The 13,646-nt window shown below is 29.8% G+C and overlaps 1 protein-coding gene across 4 annotated transcripts in view; it reads left to right on the forward strand.

The window, feature by feature from the left end:
• LOC140447717 (protein 5NUC-like) overlaps nucleotides 1–11,771 on the forward strand; it is a 174,644-nt gene extending 162,873 nt beyond the window's left edge. For 2 of the 4 annotated variants that reach the window (XM_072540531.1, XM_072540533.1), the window contains one exon: nucleotides 10,763–11,771. In XM_072540531.1, the coding sequence (XP_072396632.1) occupies nucleotides 10,763–11,631 (869 nt within the window). In that variant the 3' untranslated portion in view covers nucleotides 11,632–11,771. Of the gene's footprint in view, nucleotides 1–7,904; nucleotides 8,863–10,762 lie in introns of those variants that run through there. The other 2 variants (XM_072540528.1, XM_072540532.1) reach the window with 1 other exon arrangement.
• The last annotated feature ends 1,875 nt before the right edge of the window (nucleotides 11,772–13,646 follow it).

Genomic DNA, 13,646 nt, shown 5'->3' on the forward strand with positions numbered 1-13,646 from the left:
GGAATAGGGAGACGATCTGTTCTACCTAACAAATGAATTAGTATTGATTTGACTTGCCGAAAACAAGAGTCTGTTGAAGAACCTTTAAACTTTTCAACTAACTTTGAAGTATTATCGATAGAATTTTTAATAACAGTCTTTTCATTATCATAATCCAAGGTATCTAAAGATAATTGATTGCTGTTATCTATAACTAACAACCTCTTGAGGATTTTACTCTTTTCTTTTATTTCTCTCCTCGTAACAGTTCCTCTGATTTTTAATTCATAATTAATTTCTTCTGAAGTAAGAAAATTGACTTCAAAATTAACCATTTATTAATTTGAGTCTATAGGTAATAAAAAAATATATAAATAGTACAAATACACCAAAGAAAGATCAGGTTTAATTCCAAAATTTATATATAAATCTGACGCTTTACCAGACGGAATGCAAGAAGAAAATGAAGAATTAACTGAGATAGAGATAAAGCAAATAGAAGAAGAAATAAATAGAAATAAAACAACGGAAGCTGATCAGTTTCTCGTAGCTTGGGCATTATATAAATGTATAGAGAAAGCTAAGAAAATGATTAAGTAAAGAAGCCGGGATATAAAAATGTGAAAGACACGCAAAGGCAGCGGACATAGAAAAAAACAAAAAAACATAGGCCCTATGTTTTGGGCGGTATAAATACATGTGTAACCTCGGAAACCTTATTTAATTATTTAATATAATAAACAAACATTCAGAGGTATTGTTATATCAGGAAACTTATTAGGAGTGAAAAAATAAAATTCATTGATAAAACAAAACAAAATATATTCAACACCACTATGATATAGGCAGCTGAATGTACCACATGTAAAAAAATGCACCATCAATTATTAAATAGTGGTATACATATAACAATAAACAGTATTATAATTAGGAAATACCTCTACAAATACAATATAATAAAATCATACACAGTAAGTTATCAGCGAAGAGAGCCTGATAGTATTTAGAAATATTCAACTAAAGTTTATTAAAGAAATCTCTCTTTGCTGTTTATGCGCTTATCTCGAGATAATGGGTTAAAAATGTATAACAATTATAGCAAATAACAAAATGATTAAAGTTAAATTCAAAAGAATACACGAATAAGATAATAACAAAGAATAATAAAAGACAAAAATAAAATAATAACCAAAAATAAAAGACAGGAGAGAGCAAGTGATACTTACCCGTCTCCGTATCCGCCATACACGACTTACTCATGACTATTTATTACAGCGCAAAAATAAACCAGTGTGTGAAGTGTGCAACAGTGTTCTAACGGTAAAACATTTTTAAATACAGTGTCCCAAATATAATAGTGAACGACTCAAATATAACATACCCAACTCCCTAAGAGATGCCCTAGAAGAAAATACAGACACCCGAAAAATATTTTCCTATCTTAAAGACTGCCAACTTCTTCAAAAGATCTAAAATGTACATTGTAACACACAAAGATATTATTATTATTATTATTGTAAACTAATGTATATTTTACTTATTATATCTATATTGTATTAATCTAAATACGCTAATGACCCTGCGTGGTTGATGCGTTAATAAAATAAAAAAAAAGAATAATAAAAAAGTTACAAGAATTCTATATTATAACAATGAAACCAACCGCACTTAGTTTTAAGATAATTTTCTATATCGCACTGTTGTTTAATGCTTAACTGAGAATTAAATATTCTTAATTTGGAAGTTCTTAATAGTTAATTGAAAGTTCGTATGAAAATATTAAATGTTCCTTGATTGAAAGCTAACTCAGTCGTTAACCTTAACTACAGCAGAAGAAATAGTCGACGGAGATTCGCCCAGATAGTTGAAGATAAAATGATTATGATAACTTACAATAAGTCTTAATGACTGCTGCACTCTTCACTGAAGCTAAATACTTTACTTGTAATAAACACTGAAATTAATTAACTTATAGGTAGTTTATACCAATCTTTAATCTAATATGGTCTTAGATTAAGAACTGAAACACTTAAATGTATAGACACTTAAAGAAAAAAATTCACAGAAACGGTAATATCAGCAAGCGTCTTGACGCAAAGATCGCCTAGCCAGAAGTGCCGTTCTTTCTCTCCTAATTTCACAAGCTTCCCCAAAAATAGGTGGCATATCCCCCACTTAAAAATGACAGGCTGGCCTGTATGTATTTCTAGGAAGGTAAAAGTTCTAACGATATCGAAAATAACGGTCCTAGTAATTGCAAACGTGAGAAACATAAAACTTCCTGAATTACGTTATCTCAGAAAATTACTATATAACTTCGACGACGTTTACCAAATTTATCAAAAAAAAAATCGCCTGAAACCGGAAAGGATTAACCGAGGAGTAACGAGAATAATAAGTCGGACCTTCCGTGTTTTGAGAAGTACGACCTATCGGTACGTGGGAATTCCATTATTCGAAAAGTCGGTAGGGTGCAATAAAATTGTCTAATGGTAAACACGACCACCTATATATTATTTGCAAATACGGCCATCGGCGTCTCAGCAATAGGGGTAAAAGGATTAAAAATGATTTAATATTTTAATTATAAAAAAATTTTCTCATATAATATATATATATATATATATATATATATATATATATATATATATATATATATATATGGAAAGGGATAATGCGAGTGAATACTAAGAGTAAAATGTAGTGGCATGTCTGGCAAAACAGAAAACTAAAAAAGGTACATCGATGGAAGGCAACCTTATATACGTATTTCTGAATATTAGTCGTCTTCAGTACGGTGCAGCCAAGTTAGAAAAGGAGCATGTTAACTTATAACTATATATATATATATATATATATATATATATATATATATATATATATATATATATATATATATATAAATATATATTATATATTAAGCAAGTACTCGTGGTATACTTTGGATAAATTTTTTACTGTAATATTGCAGCATCATATTCTTCCGATTAAAATGAGATTCAGATTATGGTAAGAAATAAACAATGTGTTTCAAACGTTAAAGTTTGGACGTTCATCAAGTCTATATATTCTAAAATTGTTTTTTTCGGCTATCTCAGTATTTTATTTGCCCTTTACGTTTAAAATAAGCGTTTTACATAAATATCATAAGAATTATTTTCGTCTTGAAATAACTCTAACTAATAACTAACAAATTATTAAAAAAAAAAATTGTTATACATAAATAGATTGCCATGGAAAATTTTCAAACTTGTGAGCACAGCATATTGGCATCATAATAATATCGATTAAAACAAGTTTCAGTATGTGGGTATGAAATCGAACTTTTTCGACAAAAGTCACACGCCTAGCATGCTTAGCAAGAAATAAAACCTAGTTCATCTGGGATTATTTATTTTCCAAGCTTGCAAGAAATGTCGAAATCTATAAACAAGAAACAGAGATACAGCTAACAGCTCCTTCTCCCTCCTGCGCTCTCACTAGTTTCAAAGCCGACCAATTTTAAAGACCCCAATTAAGAAGCTTTGTGAACGATTCCATTAAAATGTAATCTTTTTTGAATTTTTACATTAAAACCTTAAAGTATGTTCTTTCCGATGACCCTAATAACGTCTCTTAATTGTTATAAACAAAGCTGCTATCAATTTATAAAAAAAAAGACACTAACTTCGTCCCAAAGTGTCCTATGTCAACTTTTTTCCTTTTAAATTTGTAAAAAAATTCAGGCTGTCAAAATATGAAAAAATCAGTTTTTTGCAGTCATAGTTAAAAAGTTATTCTAATTGTTTATAAGCCAAAAATTGACATGTTTTTGCCAAATTATTTTGCAATATTTAAAATTATTTTTACTTGTGTTTTTTAAACCCTAGAACCACAACGTGAGGGAACTGGAACATAAACCACAACTTGGGGTCGCCTTTGACCCTAATAAAAACTTACTCAAATATGACAAATCAAAAATGTATTTGGTACTATTTTATTTTTAAATAGTTTATTATATGACAGTTTAATGTTTCTACAGTAAATACCGAAATAAGAGTATGATTAACAAATAAACAACAAAATAAAAATAACCATTTTTTAGTAGTAAAAATAACATAGAAACAAATCTGACCAATACAAAATATTTAAATCAAGATTAAAATTTACATATTTCACAAAATTGATGCTAAATTGATGTTCTGCACATATATTTTTTCCACGATGAATACAAATATGGCGTTCTTTAAGGTCACGAGATTTTGGACAAAAATCACAACCATGTGAACGCTTTTGTGGCTCTTGGGGTGGTAGTTCCTCAGGATATCCAAGGTATTGTCTCAGAGATTATCTTAACTTTCTTGGCAGTCGGTTATTTTCTACTCTTTGCTCCATATAATCTTCCATCAAAGAATCAGCTAAGTTTTTGAGAAAAGTAGAACTGACGTTACAATTCGGCAATGTTTGAAATTGATGTAACACAATAGAATTGATTCCAGCAGCATATAACATTCCATACAGAATCCTTAAAGGCCACCTTCTCGTCTTTCGAGTAACTGTCTTCGAATGATAGAGTTGATCAAACGTATCGACCCCACCTTTAGTCGAATTGTAGAACATTGTAATTAGTGGCTTTTTTGTTTCTGCATTTATTTCGTCTCCAAAATGCATAGAACTTATAAGTAGAACGCATTTTTCTTTTCTGAAACTTGGGTTACATCTTTTAAAAAGCAAACGCTGATGAGGAGATTTCACTGCGTTTTACATCTAGAAATTGTACCGGTATTTCTCTTTTATTTTTGCGGAGAGTTCCTACCATGGTAAGTTTATTTTCAAGAAGTTTTTTTGCTAACTCGATCGATGAAAACCAGTTGTCCATTGTTATGTTACGATTTGTTCCTGCTATTGTTTTCGATAGTTTCATAACATATTGCATTGGAATAGAACCATCTTCAGGCCTTCTGTTTGGATCTTTTCGTGTATAAGGAATTGCAGAACACGTATAATTAGTTTTGGCGTCGCACATCATAATAATTTTAATACCATATTTGTCTGGTTTGCTAGGTAAGTACATTTTGAATGGGCAACGACCCCTAAAGTTTAATAGCTGCTCATCTATAGTTACATATTCATAAGGAGTATACAAGCTTGCGCAGTTTTCTATAAATAGATTTATAGAAGCAGTTTAAAAGAAATTCAAACCGGTTTTTTGTCAGTGTATTACGAAATATTGCTAAGCCAAATTTTTCTGACCAGATGTCTTCGAGGGAAAGATATGTTTTTTTTAGAAGTCCTGCAAAGTATAACAGCCCAAACAAAGCCTTAAGTTCTGCTTTATATATTTCTTGTATGTATCGTTGTTCCGAAGTAAATTTTGATTTTTGAATTTCTATTTCTCTATTTGTGCTGTTGACAATTATCTCTAAAATTTTATTGGTAAAAATTGCCACATTTCTTTCGGGCTTTTAGTGTTTTTACATTTTTGTTTTGGGCAGGTGAATGTACAACTAAATTTTTTGCCGAGGTCCTCGTTCTCTTCGAAATTAATGGCTGCGAGTACCACTTAAAACCATTACGAGCAAAAAATCCAGGACGGTCATCTGTAGCATCTGTTTCCATAGCTTCCTCATTATTGTCTGTTCCCTCCTGCAATTCTCTAATAGTACACTCACCGATGCAGAATCGTTGATTAAGACATCCTCGTCTTCGCTATCGTTTTCATCTAAGGACTCCTCGTATGCCATATCGTCATTCTCGTCTTTGTATAACTCGTTCGAAAGCTCTAAAAATAATAAATTTAGCTTACCGTACAATATTATAACATAAACCACAACGTGGGGTCAAAACCAATTCAAATCCTTATTATCCGCGAAAACGAAAGTCAGGTCAAAAAATACGTATTCACACCAGAACATACAAACGAGAACTGAGACTACGTGGAATTTCAGCCCAGTGTCTTAACTGCGCGCAAGCGTGCTTAAAAAAAATGAAACTGCAGGGTCACGGGCGACCCCATGTTGTGGTACTAGGGTTAATAATATTAATAGAATAAATCTTCTTCTTTTATAATCTATCCGTATATTTAATATACCTATTTAATTTTCTGACTTATATTGTTGCAAAAAAATTTAATTTGGGATAAACAAATTAAATAACTTTTAAACTCTTTGACCGATCGACTTGAAATGTTAATCTTATTTTAAACATCACAAGACCCAACATTGTATGTAATATAAAGGTCATAAGTTTATTTAAAAAAAAGTTATTAACATTTATAAAAAACCGAAATTTGTGACTTGTTTTGCAACTTTCTAATCAACAAATAAGAAGAGGAACGTTTAGAAAACGCCATTTTGAAGATTTTTATATGACTTATCAGTTTCTTCTCGTCTTAAATTTGTTTCAAACGCTTTACTTTTTGCTGATAGACGAAAAAAGCTATAATTTACCGTTTTTTGACCTTAATTTGTTAATAATTAATTAAGTTCAAAAAATCGACAGCAGGAAACATATAGATTTTTGTTAAAGAGGTCCATACTGTTCAAAACAACTGTCGTTTGCCTGGCTGGTTCAGTGTCACAAACAGGGTCCTTTTTTTACTTATTTCCCTGTCTATTAAGCCGTCTTTTTTCTTATAGTTCTTGTCCCAAGGAAATATATTTTATCTATAACTCTTATGTTCATGTTTTCGAACTTAATAGTAATTTGTTTTATGTTTCTCTGCTGTTACTTAATATCTTTCTTTTGATCGTATTCACAGTTAGTCTTAGATTGTTCGACATTTCTTTTGATTTCGTTAACATAAATTGTAATTTCTGTAGATTTTCTTTTATTAGAAATAAATTGTTTTCATAGTTTAGGTGGTTAATTCCTCTATTTTTCAAGTGTATTTGCTTAAAAATATTTCAAAGTAAACGTAAATAGTTTTGGTGATTAAGTATGCTCTGGTCTTATTTCTTTTTTTAAATTTTATGCTCCGGTCTTATTTCTTTTTTTAATTTTATAATTTTGCTGTCTGTCTGAAATATCAAATATATTGTAATATAAGTATATAAAAAGCAGATTTAATTCCATATTAGGTATACTCTGTTGTCATCTCCAAGATTTCCTTAATGTTTAAATACGATCTAATGTTTGGTATTTTTTCCAGAAGTTTGCTTGCATTAGTAACTGATAAATTACGAATTTATTTGTTGATCTGTTTGTTCTTATTTAAGTTTATATGTTTGGTATAGTAGACTTGTTGGTCGGCAGCTTCTAAGCTCACTTATACGATCAGATCATCAGACATTTCCGTTCTACAAAACATATATTCAACAGTATTCTAGCTATTTAGATATTTACTATGTGCTATGGGCACCCATTCTGAATTTCCCTCTTCCCTTCTGTTTGTTACCTTCTATTTATGGATCTATGTAGTTCCTAGAAGTACTTTCTATTACTCCTAGTAGTTCCTATCTTATTTCTACCGTTTATAATTTCGACACCTTCTCTTTTGTATGATATTTTCTTGCCCTATGTTTTGTTTTTTTTTTGGCATTTTTCGGAATGATTATTCGCTGAAATAGCTGTACTTTTAAGTAAAACATATCCATATTAATGTTATTTTATATAACGTCCCGAACGAATTCGGGGATTTTATATTTTATTGAGTTTATTTAAAGTCTTTTTTTAAAATTTGAATTTATATTATAAAGAATATTTTGTTTAAGAATGCAGTAAAGTACATGTGTTAAATTAATATTAACCTTAACTTATTATTCTATAATTTTGAATCTGTAAATGGAGTATTCGTCTTTTCAACCACATACTAAGACATTAACTATAAAAATATAAAAAATAAATACATACCATGTCGCTTAATTGTGATGTTTCTACAAATTTTCAATACAAAACCATATCATATATTTTATTGTTCTGTGATTCTAACATATTTTATGTTACAGGTAAACTTAATCTGAAATTCGACGACAACGGTGATTTACTTCATACTTACGGCCAACCAATATTATTGAAAAACTTAATACCGCAGGATAAAGACGTTTTAGAGCTTCTAGAAAAATATAAACCCGGAATTGAGAAATTGAACAGCGTAGAAGTGGGAAGCTCATTGGTAACGTTGGACGGTGAGGACAGTAGTTGCAGATTGGGAGAGTGCAATTTTGGAAACTTAATAGCAGATGCTTTTGTACTGTACAAAGCATCAAGCTCTCAAACGGTTTGGACAGACGCTCCTATTGGTATAACAAATGCTGGAGGTATACGAGCAGCTATCAATCCAACACATAAAGGCACTATTACAAAAGGCGAAATTATATCTGCTTTACCTTATGCCAAAGATCTCGTGACTTTTAAATTATCGGGAGCTGACCTAGTGCAAACTTTGGAGTGTGGAATTAGAGGAAATGGAGAAACATCAAGAGGGGAGTTTCTACAAGTATCTGGGATAAAAGTTGTATATGACGCTTCAAAACCATCTTTCTCAAGAGTAGTGTCTGTGAAACTCAGGTGCGGAAATTGTAGTGTACCGCTCTACAGTGATTTAAATCTTTCAAAAAACTATACAATTATCACTTCGAAGTATTTGACAGATGGCATGGATGGTTTTCACGTTCTCAAAGAAAAGGCTATGGATTTAGCGTACGAAAAAGTGACTGATGTCGATACTGTAGTCTCGTATTTTAATAAATATACGCCAGTTTTTGCTGAGGTTGAAGGAAGAATTACTTTTATCAAACGTGATGAAGTAAGCAGAGGTTCAGTATTTTTATCGTTTAATATTGTTTACTCAATTTTGGTGATGAAAAGTACCTTCTTATTTTGTTAGTTATTTTACCTTATTGTAAGAATTATTTTTGCTCTGTATAAGATACATTTGTTTTTAATAAAAACTCACCACGTTTATTGAATTTTTTTCTGTGATCGTTGTATAAAGGCCTAAAGATGAAACTACAGGTCTTGAATATTTCTTATAGAGTGTTAGTTAAAAAACAAGCAGTTTATTTTAAATTTAAAATTTGGCGGTAACCTTAATTAGAAAATAATGAGAAGAATTTCATTACAAGAAGTGTTAAAAAATATTTTTTTAAAGTAAGCTCAAGCATGTCTTAACATTTTACATTTTGGTTAACAATAAGTAATAACTTGGTTTTCCTTTAATATTTAATTGCATGATTTTACCTAATTCGCCCCACTTAATTGCTAATTTAACTTGCTAAAGGACAACACACGCACACACATACACACACGCACATACCTACACACGCACGCACCCACACACAATATACTTAACTAACATTATTAGTATAGTTATTAAAAAAGTAGATCATATAATTTATATCAAATACATTATATCAATAAATTTTTTTCAATCTCCTTATTTAAAAAGACGAAAATATATATTTTTTTATAATAGTCCAATTGAAAGCTGTACAGAGTTGATCTAGGGTCGGACTTTTTATAATAAGTTTGCCAATTTCATTTTAAATATATATATATATATATATATATATATATATATATATATATATATACATATATATATATATATATATATATATATATATAAATTAATAATAATTTATTCTTATTTATAATATAATTATCAGATTTAGCCATACGGCTCACACTCCCTCTAAAGTGAAAATTCACTCATCCCAGATACCTACGGTATCAAAAGGAGCTCTCTCTCTGAAGTATCTGGTGGGGCTCTTGCCATGTTATCGAGCCCTAGGTGACTTGGTATACTGGAGTATCTCCCAAAAATTAGCTCGCAACAAAGGACAAAATGTATATCAAATATGTGTATACGATGGAACCGTATATAGCGCTACTAGCGTACTCAGGCATGTTGTATTACTATAACGGCCCTATAGACGAAGATCATTTCATTTCAGTTTGAGCTACTATAAGTGTTCCTTATGAGAGGTGAAGCGTCGAAATTAAGATCGCAAAAATAAATTTACGACTTACTATATATTTCAAAAAATTTCCCAGGCTTATTTAATTTATCGATATGTTTTTAAGGTGTTTAAAAGCTTGTTTGTCCTTTTATATAAAAAAATTGGCGATTTTTAGAAAACAAATAGTTTTCACACAAACAGCTGGTCAGAGCTGAATTATAAAATTATTAGGCAAAAACCAAAAACAAGTATTTCATTTTTCTTTATACCAATGTTTTGGAGATATCGCAAAAAACTTGACGTGTCAATTTTTCAGAAATTTTAAAGCGTTTTCCGTTCTCATAACTTATTTCCAAAGAGTTATTTTAACAATTTTTCAGGATATAATCAGAATATAATATTTCAAATATTCAAAATAACATGCTGAAAAATATGGGTCTATAAAGAATTCCTCGTTACATTTTTTCTGGATTTCAGGTGAAGCATACTCAAATTCTACTTATTTCTGTAAAAAAGACATTTCTACAAAAAAGCTAAGGTCCGACTATCACTAACTAACCAACTACCACCAAATTAAACTATTTTGGACAGCCCCGACAAGGCTATAAGATGTTATGAAGAGTCTTATTTAATTCTTGCTTAAATTTTCGGCTTTGCTTACATAACTAAAAATAAAACAATTTTAGAGCAATCTTTAGTGTTGCGTATTTATTTGATATGATTTATATTCAACTACTAAATATATTACTTCTTTATTATATATTTCTGAGTATACTAATTCCCTCTTAATAAATATAACATTATGGTTTTTTAATTAACATTTTAATACCAATGAGTAGTTTCGGTGTTGAAATATTATGTAGTACTGCATGCTGGGTCTACTAACCATACTTTTCTTTTAGGAAGACTGAATCTTACTTTCAACGACAATGGTGAAGTAATTGCTTATTCTGGTCAACCAATACTGCTTGAAAACTACTTAGCAGAGGATGAAGATATTTTGGAACAATTAGAAATATATCGACCAGAGGTAGACAAAGTTAATAATTTAAAAGCGGGGGCACTACAAGTTACCTTAGATGGAAGCACCAGCAGCTGTAGACACGAGGAATGCAACTTTGGTAATTTAATAACAGATGCTTTTGTACTCTACATGGCAACACAATCTGCTGAAAGTTGGACGAATGCGCCGATAGGTATTGCAAACGGTGGAGCTATCAGAACTACAATCACCCCAGGTCCAATGAAATCAGTCAGTCGGGGAGAACTGCTAGCCGCTTTGCCCTTTGGTAATCAGGTAGTAACTTTAAAAATTAAAGGTAAAGATTTGGTCAAAACTTTGGAACTAGGCATTAGAAGTGAGGGTGAGACTTCATTTGGTGAATTTCTACAAGTGTCTGGTCTTCGAGTGGTCTATGATAGATCTAAGCCACCGATGTCTAGGGTAGTTTCTGTCAAATTAAGATGTGGAAAATGTGATGTACCAATTTATACGGACATAGATCTTTCTATGAATTACACAATCATTCTGCAAGATTTTCTGGCCAACGGCAACGATGGGCATTATATTTTAAAAGAAAATACCTACGACAGAACGAATACCGATTTGGGCGACGTAGATATTACACAATGGTACATTGAGAACTATAATCCAGCTTTTGCTGAGATTCAAGGTAGAATTAGTTTTGTAACAGCTGGCGAAGTTCAACTATTTATTTCTAAAAAGTTATTATTCATCGCCTTATGTTGTTTAAAATTCAATATATTTTAAGATTATGAGTGTTCAATATAATTAAACTATAACTTTCAATATTTTTAAAATTAAAAAAGTATTATTATGGATATAGTGATTAGATTGTAGATATGTGAAATAATAAAAAAAATAAACTTCAATAAAAAACTATCATAAAATCGAGACTTTTTTTAGCCAGTGAAAAAATTGTCGCTATACACGTGATTTTTTGCAAAATACAAATGGATGTTAACAAGGATGGTAGACAAAAAAATTTCTATATTATATATATATATATATATATATATATATATATATATATATATATATATATATATATATAATTGTTATGATGTGTTTTTTGTTTGAATGATGAGCAATGAGTAATTTTAATAATATAGGGTTTTTATCGCGGTTCTCAAAGAATTAGTTTGTAAGTACTTTTTTAAATTATCTTTATTATAACTATTATGAAACACACATATATATCTAACCTAGCCAATGTAAATTTAAAATAAACTATCTTTAAATTGATGTTCTTATAAAACTAATTAAATTCTATAGACAATGTTAAATTTAAAAAAACTATCTTCAAAATTGAAATTGTTATAACACTAACTAAATTATATTAACAAAATTTTGTACCTTTCTTTCACTGAATGCCTAAATGAACTGTTTTCCACTATATATATTCTAATCACCACTGAATGTCTTCGTACTTCGGTTGTCCTTGTTTTTGTGAAATTTCTTTTTCCAATTATCAGCTTCTACCAATTTAAGATATATTTTTCTTCACCAGCATTTATATACCACCAAGCAAACCAGCAAACACCATTTATATTTATTCTTCTTTTCAATATACCAATATCCAATTATTATAAGTTGATTTATACTAATCTCCAATCATAATATAATTTTAATTCCTTCCAATGTCCATCCAATATTCTTCTAATATACTTTTATAATCTTCAATAATTATTTGTGTATAATTATAAATGTGCATTAAATATATGCATAATTTTTAATCTTCATTTAACTCACTATATTAAACAATTGGACTATCTCCAACTAACTTTCATATTTCTTATTAAACTGTTTGACTGACTTACTAAAACTGTGAACAATTGACTTCACTAACTAATCTACTAACTTTCATAATAAACTGCTTGACTTCTGACTAAAAAACTTCCATCTTGAATCCAAATCACGGGTATTTATATCTTTTTGGCTATTCCAGAACCATCTGGTAAGAGATCATGTTCCATTCGTTCTATTAACTTCTATATAGATGTTCTCGAAAAAAATATCTGTTCGATCCACCGCCATAATCATTATTCCAGAATGTTCGACCGTAAACAATGGTCACACTCTGCACTCTGGAGAATTCGTTAATGTTCCATTGATAATTTTGTTGACATTTAGGCTTTTCAGATCAGAATAAACATTCAAATTAGTAACTAACACTCTAATTTAATAAAATACACAATTCAAACAATATATTATTATAACCCCACTTATATTCGTAAAAATTCTTAATATGACACTTGGAGTATGTATAGTTGGTTGCCTAGTCACATGGCTCACTTAAATCTATTTACAACATTAAAATACAACTTTTTACAATTATTATATGATAATTTCTTAAAAATACCCTCACATAAATAATTTTTATTAAATTCTCTAGTATATAACTTATTTAAAACAACCAAATATCTAATATTATGTAGTATATAACTTATAAATTATTTTCTATAAACCCTAATTGTATCAATACCCCAAAATAATATTTAAAATAAATAATTTACTTATTATTTTTTTAAATATTAATTTTCTCATACCTTATTAAATTTAATAAATTAATAATTCAATTTTTTTTTTTTATTATTTAAAATGTGTTAAATACATCCCTGTTCGCTGTCTATGTCAAAGCAGAGAACAACGGAGCACAGTTCGGCTATTCTATGGTCAAACTGTCATGTCAAATGGGGCAATGGATGCGATATCAGAGAATAAAATATAACCTTAATTAAAAATATAATCGATATGGTGTTCTG

Source organism: Diabrotica undecimpunctata, chromosome 8, assembly GCF_040954645.1.
Source record: "Diabrotica undecimpunctata isolate CICGRU chromosome 8, icDiaUnde3, whole genome shotgun sequence".
NCBI lineage: Eukaryota > Metazoa > Arthropoda > Insecta > Coleoptera > Chrysomelidae > Diabrotica > Diabrotica undecimpunctata.